The sequence below is a fragment of the Labrus mixtus genome, chromosome 1 (assembly GCF_963584025.1).
Source record: "Labrus mixtus chromosome 1, fLabMix1.1, whole genome shotgun sequence".
Classification (NCBI taxonomy): domain Eukaryota; kingdom Metazoa; phylum Chordata; class Actinopteri; order Labriformes; family Labridae; genus Labrus; species Labrus mixtus.
The window spans coordinates 10078763-10092427 of NC_083612.1; the positions used below are offsets into that span (position 1 = coordinate 10078763).

The window sequence follows — 13665 nt, forward strand, 5'->3', positions numbered from 1 at the left end:
GGGACTAAATTATAGAGATAATCCTGTCCACATACATATCCCTGTCCGTCATTCTTTCTCTGCTGCTGTCTGCTTTGCTCTGTCTGTGTTTTTTCTTAGTGTTTGTGCACTTCAGGTTTTGGCGCAGCCCTGAGGCAGACTGTTTGTGTCAACAAATCAGCATGTTTGAAGCCCGGTGAGCACTGATTTGTTGATATGCAGGTGATATGATATCTACATATCAAGGTGTCAGCCGAGCTTAAATTGTATGGAACGTGATTGTTTTAGATGTCTAGATCGCATACAGATGGGTGAGCTTAGCTGAACACTGGATGGATGCACACTGTGAAACATGCTGGGGCTGCCTCTGACACAATCTCATACATACAAAAAAAGGAATTCTTTCGGAAGTTTCCCAAAGGTGAGTTTTCTCATCAGCAGGACAACAACAAAGTCAGACTCAACAACACCAACATCTCACTACTACTGCTTTTGCTTCTAAGGAAAAGATGCTCTATTTTTTTTTGCCCTGTCACAAAATATCCTTGTTGTCAGAAACAAACATGAGCACAAGGTTATGAAACAAACAGTGTTGTGGTTTTTTTAGTTGAGAAAAGACTTGAGGTGGAGTTTGTCCCATCGACTCGACAATGAAATGACAGCTGACAAAGGCAAGAGCGGAGGATTTACAAAAAAAAAAAAAATCTGACAGCAACAAGAGGAGAGCACAGAGGTCGTTGCAAAGTCTGATGGGTTCAAGTGAACAGGGAAAACATTCTGCCACCTGGATAAGGGAAAAGAAAAACATAGATGGAGGAAGAAAATAAGTCGAGTTTAAATTTAGTGGTCCAACTCAAGCAAAACTTTTACTTCACTGTAGGTCAGAGTGTTAAACTGGGGGTTCGGTGCCTTGCTCAGGGGCACCTTGGCAGTACTCGGGAAGTGCACTGGCACCTCTCCAGATATGAACAGAGAGATATCATGATTGAGGATTGAGCAGCATTACTTTTGTATAAGTCTCTGGTTTATTTGTTTTTAGGAAAAAGCTGCTAACTCTATATTTAATGTAAAACCTCAGCAAACTCTTCCAATGAATTTATGACTCTACATTTATTACATACTTGAGGCTTTAAAGGAATGGTTCAAGGTGGCTATGTCCATATTTGTACAGTCTATTATTCATTCTATATTGAAAACAGTAACATATACATACTTTGCTTGAGTATTTAATTCCACCAATGAACTTGACGTTTGAGAAGAAAAGTCAGCGTTAAGTGGAGAACTAAGTTTGACAAAAAAGAGAAACGCTTAGTTAATTGCGCCTTTACATATTTTTAAAAGCCTAAAAGACCAAAATTATGTTGCCTCTAAACCTCTTTGGCTGTCCAAAAACAATTACAATCTGCCTCCCTCCCTCCCTTGTCTCCTCACTGATCTGCAACCTGTAATTACATGTGTTTTTTTCCCCTTCAAGACTTTCCTCCTCTGGCTAGGCTTACCAAGGGCTGCTATTGTTTAGAGTCTCATTTGAGAGGAGGGAATGGGGACCTGCATCCCAAAGCAGACATGACACCATCTCCAGAGTAGAACACACTTACACACTGTGTAACTGCCACAGTCCCTATAGGCACCGCTGGTCCCTCTGCTCACCAGTTTGTTTTGATGCAGGTAACCCAGACAACCTGACATTGTACACAAATTAGAAGCAGGCAGAGAGGGGATATGATTAATGGTTCTCAATAAGGACAGGCCCCAGAGGAAAGAGGACTGGGGCAGCAGTGCTTATAAATCCCGGAGATCCTCTGAGGCTCGGAGGAGGAGAGGTCGATGCAGGAGCTGCAGGATGTGATGGGGGATATTTTATGAAGCGAAGAGGAGATGCGGGACTCTTTTTTTTGTGTCTGTGCTGTGATACAAAACCCTCATAAAGAGCAAACACTTTATTCTGCACGCATCACTATCTTCACACAGTTAATAAAATATGTTCCTCTTTGTGAGCTGCAGTGTTGTTAATTTGTCCCGGGAGACGGGAATTTCTTTGAAAAGTGTGAGCAGCCTACCTATCCATTACACAGAATTCCCATATCCTCCACTCACAGGCTTTCCTTTGAAAGCCTTTTTCTCACCTCAGAAATTGGTAGTTTGTGATGTCTGCACGGGGGGAGCTTTGCAGATTGGTGATTAAGAATATTCACGTAATGGCATGTCTGCAGAGCAGTTTATTGATTTCCTGCATAAACACACTCGTCTTTCACTGAAATGTCATCCGGTGACTGATCAGGCTCATTCAAACAGCATAGACACGTCTAGTTACTGTGTGAGGGAACCCCTGCTCCTGTGTTGTGGACCGTTCCTCCGTTCCTCCACATTCAGCTGAGGTGAGAGCAGCGCACAGCGCTAGACGGACCAGAGTGTGGACACGCAGCGGAGCGCACGACTGAGGACTGTATACAGCGCAACTCCAACACAAATGGATATTTACGTGGCTTTGTTTTCCTTTTTCTTTTTTTCCAAACCAGGTGAGTACAAGCTTTGTGCCACTGTTTGGTCGCGGTGAGGAATTTTGTTGCGACTGACAGGCGCTTCTTAACGGGTTTTACGCTCATATGCTCGCTCTTTGCGCGCAACTCAAGCATGTTACATTTTTCTGGTACCGATTCGCTAATGCAGCCTATTACCCCCTAAACCACCTGCAATTTGTAGAATTGACAATTTGAAAGGATGCGGGCAAGGTTAAGAAAATGTTACCTTTTACCCCAACGCGCGCCAGCAGTGCACCTAGAGCCCGTGGATAACACAGGTGTGGGCTGCGGGCAGTATCGGTGAATTTTGGTGCGCATCGTTAGCGATCAAGAGATAATCTTAAAACTGCGTGACTTTTTTTTTCCTCAACCATCCATTTTAAGCAGAAAAAGCACACGTGGACAGCCTGTTTATGTATGAATTAGGGTTTTAGTTAAACCCTGTCAGGATTAATCCTCGCAGCGTGACATAATCTAACCTTCATTTCTCTTGCGCAGCTTTGGCTTTCGGATCAGATCAAGACTACCAGATTGATATCATCAATGAACTTGACCTGGCAAATGCCACCTATGGAATTACCCAAGTGGCGGGGCTTCACAACAGCAGCAAAGCCTTCCTGTTCCGAGGTAAGGCACGCACTCGTCACACACACAGAGACAATTTCACTCCACATTTTCCGTGCTGCCCAAGTTCAGTGATGCCTTTGTCTACTATGTCGTGGCTCCTTTCAGGCGCATAAACACGCGCGCACGCACGCTCTTTGTTTCATTAGTTGGTGTGAGCAAAGCCACGCAGCGCCACACCTTTTGGCTTCACAGTATTAGCCGGGATGCTGAGGCGGAGGCACCCCGGGGAGCCTCCTCTCTATAATTACTCCACATTTAATTTGTCCCATGCCGGCAGCAGATGCTCAGACTCTTGCTGGACACGCATGAGTGCTCTCTGTATGTGTGCAGGAATTCTGCAACACCTCCAATGTTTCCAAGGACATCCGGGGTTGTGTAATCCAACAATCGCTGGTAACTGTTTTAAGGTGTGCTACAGTGCGAGTAATATGAAGGGCACCCAGCATGTGGCTGCAATATTCACACCCTCGAGGGAGAACAAGTCTGAGCGAAAAGTCCTAATAGAAGATAACAGTGATAAACTACTGTCATAAGCCTGTTGAGCGTGTCTTCAGTTGTGTTACTAGTGTCAGATGATAACTTCACTTTGTCACATTTCTCTGTGTGCCCTGAAAAAAGACTGAGATTAAAGCAGAGGCTGAGTTGTTAAGGAACAGAAGTTCACACAGCAAAGAGTCAGAAAGAGAGAAGTATGAGACACAAACAGACATTGATTTATTAATACTAATTTACCGAGGAAAATTTACGTGACAAATGTAGGATTCCTTTAAGTCCTGAAACCGACAACTATTTCTGATTGTTAATTTGCAGATTTTGTTTTTGCTCATTCATCGGTTAATTACTTAGTCCATAAATGTCACAGAGGTTGTGCAAAATGTTCATCACACATCCCGAAGCCCAAAGTGATGTCTTCAAATGTCTTCTTTTGTCACACCAACTCAACAAAATCCAAAGTTTACATAGCAAACCCTTTATCTGTGAAGCTGGAACCGGCAAATGATTGGATTACTAGTTTGTAAAAACACCAAAACCATTCATCCCGTATCAATAATGTTAAAATATTTGTTTTCTTCTGCAGGGATAATTAAGAACTGTCTGCACCTCTAATCCTAGTCAAAATTTGATTTGACACATTTTGAAGTTTTAATCTCGTTTTTTTATTTTCTCGATATTCAAAGAACATTTCCATGAGAGACATATTGAATTCTCTTAAGAGTCTTTTTTTTATTGGTCCCATGATGGCTTAAGTCTTTCCCAGCCTGGATGAAAATGCAAAGCTGTGGAGAAACACTGAGTTGTTTTCTTTTACTGGCAAGGAAATATTCAAATTCGAGGATACTGGCACAAACACCAGCAGCCTGAATCCCAAATAGGCAGCACTGGGTGTTTAGACTCATATCGGCAGAGTAGAGGTTTTTTTTTTTTTTTTTTTTTCTTGATTTGTGTGTGTGTGTGTGTGTGTGTGTGTGCGTGCGTGCGTGCGTGCGTGCGTGTGTGTGCATGTGGTCTTATTTTCTAGAGTGCTTGGCTCTCTGTGTGCCGCTGGCTCTGTATGAATGAAGACAGGGCAGCTAAGGCAACTCTGCTGAGGTGAAGCTGTCCAAGATTCGAGGCTGGAGGCCATAAGGGATTCACAATCTTACTTTTTTTATACTTGACACACACACACACACACACACACATACACACACACACACACACACACACACACAGACAGACACACACACACACACACGCACAGACAGACACACACACACACACACGCACGCACACAACTGCACATACTCCTACTCCAAATCCAAACTTCTCTCCCTGAGGTTTCCAGGCTCCCAGGGTTGAGGTGCAGCAGCTAGATAGTGTGGGAAACGTGAGGCTGGCCCAGCGGGGAGAACTGGACCTGTGAGTGTTGGAACGGATGTTTGTGTTGTGACCCATTTAATGGTTCGCCCCTCCTCGCGCTGCTTTCATGGCGATAGCCCTGTACCCTGGAAGGCTCTCCAGAGAAACTGCTGCCAAAGTTGCAGCAACTCGCTGGTTCCCCTAAAAAGTGTAGATGTCGGTGTTCTGACAAGTGACAGTAACAAACAGGCCATGATTAGTCGTCTGGTACAAGCTGTGCAGGAGCCTCTGCGGCTGATTGGGTCAGTGATTATTCAGGATGATTTATGTATGGTGTACGCAATCATCGTGTGCCCTGAGCCTCATATCATATTTCATCTGTTTGATTGCATAAATAGTGAAGGAACATATTGTAATGCTGGTGAAATTGCAGGAAAACGAGCGATAATGTGGTGTTCCAATTAGTGTCAGTGGCACCGAGAGAGGAGGAGAACTCTGGCAGAGCGTTTGGCTGGACACTGGGACCAGTCTTCCCAGTCTCCTGCTCAGACACTGATGCACAAACAACAGATGGTTCGCATTAGAAAACAGATTTCAGCTTCTCTTTTCTTACATTTTCAACAGCAGAATGCACCAGTGCACTTAATGAAAGCCAGTTTAGGAGAGGCAGACGAGTGTAGCCTCGACTCAAAGGTCCTTATCTGAGTGTCATCCAACCTTGAAATCAAAGAAAAATGCTAATAATCCTCCAAACAGCTTAGCTCATTACTGACATATATGCTTTTAATTTTCCATAGTTTGTACTATTCATCAACAGGATTCCTTACATTGTGGGGATTTCTGTGATGTATTGAATAAAGTTAGTTTGTCCAGGAAAAGGGGGTGACCTAGTTTTTCTTCCACATTGAAACCCAGATTGTCAACCTCATTACTCAGACCCCCCCACCCCCCCCCCCCTTGTGTCCAAATGTTGATTTGGATTAAACATTCTTCTAATAGCAATAATCAGTTTGTATTTTGGTAACGTCCTGTGGGAACATGTTGGATGTGTTAGTCTGTCTCTGTGGTGCAAGATGAAATATCCCTTCAAACTAAAAATAAATGCTTGCTCCCTAATCCCTCATGAATTTTCCTCATTTGATTACTAAAAGGGTCCTCAGATAATTGAAATACATAAATGACATTTTATGAAGACCCAGAAAGTTATTGAGTGGGAGCTGCATGATGTCTCTCTTTAGCATTATTGTAAATTTCCACATTGTGGGATGCATAAAGGAGTATCTCATCTTATCTTGGGAACATGAACAATATTTAAACGACACTATAAGAAATGGACTTGAATACATTTAAAAACTCACCACATTCAGGAAAATGTAATGCTCAGGAGAAGTCCTTCTGGAGTGATATCTGAAGTGCACTCCTTCCTAAGAGCACGTTGCAAACTGAATAGCTGCTGTGCGTGCAGAATCTGTGTCTCACCTGTCTGTACACATGCACGCCACGCTGCTGTCACAGACGATGTCGGCTAGATGCTAAACGCAGGAGCTCGGTAACATGAGTCGGCCTTTTAAGTAGCTGCATCATGAGTGGAAACTGATGCGGATGCTGGTTAACATCGTGGCTGCAAACGTGTGTAACTCGACTGTTTGCAGATTGTGTGAATAAACCTGCAGTGCACATACGAGGTAAGGTTGTGTGAGCTGCAGGCAGTGCAGAATCTAAAGCTTTCCTTTTGAAGTAGTTGCTGTAGCAGGGTGAGCATGCATGTCAAGGATACATCCTTAGTATGATCTATCATAGCTACTACATAAGGAGCACAGAATTCCATCATGTCCTCCAAATGTCTGTCCATCCTGCTGTCTGCATTTGTACCAGTGTCACAGTTGCTCAAAGATGGTCAAAATAAGTTGTAGGACAAAGGTTTGAAGTTTTTCCGAGGTTTTCCCTAAAAAAAAAGTATATATATATATGACTTTACATTTGGAAAAACAAATACCCTGTATATCTTGTATAATTATCTGTATTGTTCCCCTATTGCAATATTAAATACACAAAATATTGCAGTGTCATTTTCATAATATTTTGCAGCCTTATCGTGTGAAAGTTATGCTCTTAGAGGTTAATGTAGTTCCTGATTTCTAAGACCTGACTCTGGACAACAATTTGGCTTTTTCCAAACTATATTCAGTCTGAATTGTTAAGGAAGGCATTGTGTTTTACGACTCTTAGTTCCTAGCTGACCTCTAAGTTGCAAACAGCTCTGATCCTGAAGTGTGCTGTATTCAGACATTTTGACTCCAGACCAGAAGAGTGAAATGTGGATTGTTGGGGACAAATGACACAAAGCGCTGTTTCCTTTTCAAACTATGATTTTTCATTAATTGGTGCCACATCAGCCTGCTGCGAGTTTTGATATCCGTCTCATGATTTTAGAGGTGCTGTGGTTGACCTCATTTTGAATTCAGTGTAATTATCCTCCGATCTGTTAGAACACAGTCTGCCTGTCCTTGTTTTCCATTTTTTCTTTTTGTCATATTTGGGAACGTTTTTCATGTGTCTGTTTCTGAGCAACTCTTTGGTTGCATAGATGAAAGAGGGACCAAAAAAAACCTTTGAGCCGCCAACACCGACCACAAGGAGGCTTTGCCTGACTTTCTGAATCTAAGATGTCCTAAAGTGACCCCTGTACAAAGGATTAACTCCTTTGGATTTTGGTAACAACATGACCTTTCCTTTAATGCCACACTCAGGACAAGCATTACCTCTTTCTCCAACTCTGTATAAAGATAAATATCTGAGAAAAGCAAGGTTTTTTTTTTTTCCACCCATCTGATATGTGCTGTGCGTTTTAGCCTCCCAGGACTGATAGCATGGCTCGGACATGTTGTTACAACAATGACACAGCCTAAAACTAAACAACATGTATTCTATTATACTGCCATCATTATGAAGAAGATTAATAACTCACATTTAAAATGATGGCTTTTTGGTGTTGCTACCTTTACTAATTAATAGAATATTGTACGAGAAACAGACTCGACAGCTTGCCTGGTATGCTGTGAGTGCTATGTGTGAAGCTGTCAGGTCAGTGAATAGATTCATCAGCCCTTCATTGACTCTCTTACTCACAATCATTAAACAGTTAAATGGTAACAACAAATGTAACCTTGATCCTGATATCCCTGAAATCTATAAACACGTCTCCTATCAGCCTTTTAGGCTAATTATTGGTAACATAAGCCAACCCTGCAGTCTGTTTGCACTTCTTGAATGGTCCTTAATTAACGTTTAATTGACTTTCCTGTGGATTCCATTCAAACCTTCTTTTTTTTTTTTAAACCAACCTTATTTAAATCAAAGATCCTCTCCAGAGCTCCTCACCACTATCACAGAAAGAGCTATAACCGATCCACAGTGGAGTAGAGAGTTCTTGTTATATCTTGAAAAGTGGGAATCAAGATATGTCCAGGAAACTGAAATGGGATTTTAATTACAGGAAGAAACGTCTGAAATGTCCAAAACATCAGCTACACGTCTCTGTGTTCAGACCCTTTGAAGCAGACTGAGAAAGTTTTTTTTTTTTTTTTTTTTTTACTTCTGACAGTTGGCACAGATGTTTAACAACCATGCAGCGAGAAATCCATTGTGACAGAGGAAAATCCTGAAAATGAATACACCAAGAGCAGTGAAGAATGGACCAGAATGCATTGCAGCAAACCAACAAAAAAAAATCCCCAAAGTCTGCGGATGACAAAAGGGGGATTTAAAGAAATGCAGTGGAGGTGTTTAATCATTTATGTAGATGTTGCTGAGGTAGTCTGAGGAAAATATGTGAAACAAATCAAAGCACTCAAAGCAATAAAGCAGTACGCTTCAAACACGTTTAGTTTCTTAATATGTGAAATGACCCTGATGTAAAGTTCTGGCGTTTGTCTCCAGCCATTAAACTGACATTACAGTTTCAACAGATGTCTGTTCATCATGAGTCTGGTTCTGCTCGAGGTTTCAGCTTGTTAAAAGGAAGTTTTCCTTGCCACTGTAAATGTTGCTTAGTGCTCATGATGGGTTAATTTGGGTCTTTATACATTAATAGAAAACAGAGTAACATATTTTACCTGCTCTTTTGTAAAGTGTCTTGAATATTTTTTTATGAATTGACAATATGTACATAAAGATTGATTGGTTGATTGGTTAACCCAAGAGGTCGTTATTGCTATTTATAAAGGCTGGGAATCTGTGGGTGTCTCAAGATTCAATTTTGATTCTTGGGGTCCTGATTCTTGCTTGTGTTGTACTTACTCTCTGATGTACGTCACTTTGGATATAGGTGTCTGCTAAATGAATTTTAGAATTGTAATACAGTCTGTCTGTTGCACTTTTACCCTGAAGAATTTTGTCGACAGAGATTCATTTGAAGAACTAAACTTCCAAATGATTTCAGGTTTTTCACTTGACCACGTAGAGCAGAGGCGATCACAGACGTCTCTGACACAGAATCCAGAATTCACAATGTGTCCAGCTGCCACTTCTGTTGGGCTTTCAGTAGAAAAACGAGCTGTAATAAAGGGGGAACAAATACATGTAGTGTGAAAGCTGAAGGAGTTACGTGAACAGCAAAAATCGTTGGCTGTAATCACTCAATCTTTTTTCAAAATTGCTGATAGAAAAAGTGAAAGGTTTCTCGGTTAAGGGTGAAACAGCTCAGACAGTACTTTATTACAAAAGTGATAAACAAACACTCTGCCATCTAAAACCTGACCAGGACAAGAAGAGGAACACAATGTGACCACTGAGTTTCAATTTGCATCACATGTGCAAAAGTAAGCTTTATCAGGGAGACAAAATGTAGTTGTGTTTTTTTTAGTGCTACAAAGAAGCCCGATAACTTGAGCAGGAGCATCTTCCATACAACCAGAGGAAATATTTCAAGATGGAAATGCAGACAAAGGTTTGAAAAGGGACCCACAACCTCCTTGGCTGATGATTGATTACTATTACTATGATTACTATGACTTTCTCTTTGCTTGAAAATTAAACCTAGAAGTAAATGCAACAGACTTTATTTTCACGTCTGTCACAGCTTTCAATCTGCTAATGGTGAAACAGGGAATCTCAGCATGAAATATGAACAGATGAGGCCGTTTCAACTGATAAAAGTTCCCTGTGACGATACATCAGTCTAGACTTCAGAAGTGTTCAGAGTTGTAATAATGACGCTCTCTAACTGCAGATGTGAGAATGATTCCCTGAGGGGGTTTTCAGTCTGAATTGAGGCCGGGCATGGCGTTTACTGCTGATTACAATCATTACTGTCCCTGAATACTCTGAATACAAGAGCTCCTAATTATCTGTAATGGTGTATGTTTTCATCTCCGTCAACCCCCGACCATCAGGGAGGATACAGCTCTGATCTGATACCGCAGCAGATGCTGCATTTGCAAGGAAACGTCTATTTACACACATTTTGTGATCTAGTAATTCAAAAGTATTTTACTCATATCTGATAATATGAACTCTTAATCAACAGTTCATAGATGATTTCCCAGTTTCCTACCCTTTTTTGTCTGTGAGCTGACGATGGATGAGGCGAGTGGTTGTGTTCAGGACTTGGAACAAACAGGCTGAATTACACAGAGGCTGTTTTCAAATCTGCCTACTACATACTACCAACGAAAGCAGAATGTAATGCATAATGCATTCTGCATACAGCGTTTAACAGCAGTATGTCGTATGACTGCCAGTCTGTAGTTATTTTGCAGTCTGTCAGGCTGCAGCTAAGCTGGTTCCCGGTCTTGTGCTGTGGAAGTAAACAACAGCCGAGCTGTCAAACGCTGCTCCAGTGTAGCATCCACTTACAGTCTGAAAAAAAGCTGACAAGTGATTCATTTTGATTTTCATGATTTTTTTTTAATCAAAAAAAGAGAATTGGTTGTATCTTTGTGTGGGTTTGTATAATCGTTATTATTTCCCCTGTTATGATAGTCGTTGCTGTTTCCATCTCTGACTTGGCGCTTTGCATTGTGGGAAACAGTATGCAAGGGAGACTGGTCAGATGCATACTTTACATTTTTTCCCAAATCAGTGTGACATCCGGCTTGTTTTGGCATGCTCAGATCTCTCATTTCTTTTCATATTGCATACTGTATTTTGGCCAAATCCCTAGGTCTAACTAGTATAGCAGGCGCCAGGTGGTTTCAGATACAGACAGGGTCTTGTCTCAGGTGTTGGATTAAAACTGAGAGGTGGTTGATGGAAACATTGAGTTGGACCGTCGTTGTACGATGCTGATTGGTGGATTGTGCTTTGCATAATATTTAGTCTCAAAGGCAGAGGCTCTGTGGGGGGCTCAGAGCTGGACTCTCTAGTGACAGTGGCAGAGAGAAGGACCCCGAACAGAATGCTCTCCATCATGGACAACACCCACCACCCTCTGCACAGCACCTTCACCAGGCAGAGGTGTGTGTTCAGTGGCAGACTGCTGTCACAATCCTGCTCCACAGACAGACTCAAGAACTCTTTTGTCCCCCTGGCCATACGTCTGTACAACACCTCACGGTTATGGCAGGGGGAAAGCACACACTTGGACTAAATCTTCCTTTTTCCACTTCCCATCTGCACAGCTGTCCCAAGAGTCAGCCTCTAGTTGGACACTTTAATGATCACCTCAATTACTTAAATAGCACCTTTAATTTAATGTTTGCACTGCCTGTTATTTAATGTCTGTTTTTGATAACTCTGCACTATCTGCTTTTTTAAACATTGAAGGTCAACAGGTCTAATTACAGATTTTTTCCCTCAACTGTTTATAGGTTCTTGCTTTAAATTACACATATATTTTTTTATCCCTGCACGGGTTATGTACATTTCTTGTGTAAATCTATTTTTAATTGCACAGTTTAAGTTTGTTTCATCTGGGGGTATTCTTTTTTCGGGTTAATATATATGTATATATGTGTATATTGCGACTTAATTTGTAACAAATGTTTCATGTCATGTCTTGTAACCTGCTACTGGATGCTTTGAATTTCCCTCGGGATCAATAAAGTATCTATCTATCTATCTATCTATCTATCTATCTATCTATCTATCTATCTCTCTAGCTATCTATCTATCTACATATCTATCTATCTATCTATCTATTTATCTATCTATCTACATATCTATCTATCTATCCAAATCTAAGGGTGCAAAGTGTCTAATCTGGGCATAAAATATCACCGGTCAGATATGATGAAGAGGTTTTTTTTAACAGTATGGAGAAGTAGAAGTGAAAGAGAAAACAGCAGAGCTTCATCTGTAAAGGAAATTAAGTCATAACAGAAGGGAAAAAGATTGTCCTCTGGGACTTAAAGCTGCAGTTTAAAGAGATCTAACTGTTAGCATCATTCGTCCCCAATGTGTTGCTCAACAGCAACATTAACTTAATCATAATTTTTTATGACATATATTGTCATCATAGTCCAAAAGAATTATATCAATGCTGAAGCTTTAGGGTTAGCACATTATAAATGTCTTGTTTACATGATGCGTTGTCATGGAAGCACAAGAAAATAAGCTGCATGTAAAAAACAATGAAATCAGCACCACAGCTGAGCGGACAGCTCCCCTTCAGACTCACTAATGTAACTCTATTCACACTTCATGTACACAGTAGTGGGCAGTCTGGTGCGTGTCTTAAAGATTGAAGCTTTGTGGACATGCACGTTAATTACGCCCTAGCTCCAACAGATAAAGTGGCAGAGCAAAATAGCAAACACACAGACGAGCCTGATATTCAAAACAGTTGGGATGCTCTGTGAAACAAATGAATCAACCTGATTTTTTGAATCCTTTTTGACATGAATAACATTTTACAAAGTGTACAAGCTACAAGAGAAGAGGACACAATGTATTTCATTTTCAATCTTATTTATAACCATGCACTCATTCTGAACTAAATTTCTTGAAGGAAGAATGTGCAACTTTTTCATCCAGCAGATGTCGCCCTTGAGCACCAAAAAACTGCTGGAGTTATCAATTAGAACGCACCATAATTAAGCACCATTAAGCGCAAGCGACGGACAAATTTGTCCTTTGCTCGAGCTGCAATCACCTGTGTCCTGCGTTGTTCCGTTAGCAGGCTAATGTTAGCACACTTTGGTTAACTCGTAGCTTCATATTGTAAATACATTGACACAGAATGACCTAATCTGATGTGATCTAAACACGCTTACGTGACATCCAAATAAGTGGTCAGTATGTTATTCTTCTTTTCTCTCGTCCTTGACTAAAACAGCTTTATACTTAAGGCTGTCCCATCCATGTAAACATGATGTAAACACGGCTCGACAACAGTACAGCTGGAGGGACTCACACTTCTCATTGTAAACAGTTATGACTCAGAGATACGTTTACACAGGATATACTTGATTTCTTCTTTTATGTGTTTAATGTCGCACATCCTTCCTTTAAATAAAATATGTTTTACTCCATATTTTTGAGGAATTTGGGATGCGGTTCGTTCCGTTTTCTGCTTTACTTTGTGGTAAGCCTTGTTACATTTGTTTTAATACAACAATGACGAATCAGCATCCAGGACTCATATCTGCGCTGTCTTCACTGTGTAGCATCTGTCAAGCGATGTTGCAGCTAAAATGTCAAAAACGAAGGAAGTCTCTTTTTTCTTCAGAAATCATGGCCTTTGCAGTGTGTAGATAAA

The 13665-nt window shown here is 41.0% G+C and overlaps 1 protein-coding gene across 1 annotated transcript in view; it reads left to right on the forward strand.

Moving 5' to 3' along the window:
* Positions 1-2279: 2279 nt before the first annotated feature.
* LOC132991998 (protein kinase C-binding protein NELL1-like) overlaps positions 2280-13665 on the forward strand; it is a 259382-nt gene continuing 247996 nt past the window's right edge. Inside the window, exons 1-2 of the mRNA XM_061061100.1 lie at positions 2280-2498; positions 3000-3128. Coding sequence (XP_060917083.1) covers positions 2450-2498; positions 3000-3128 — 178 coding nt within the window. The 5' untranslated portion in view covers positions 2280-2449. The remainder of the gene's footprint in view (positions 2499-2999; positions 3129-13665) is intronic.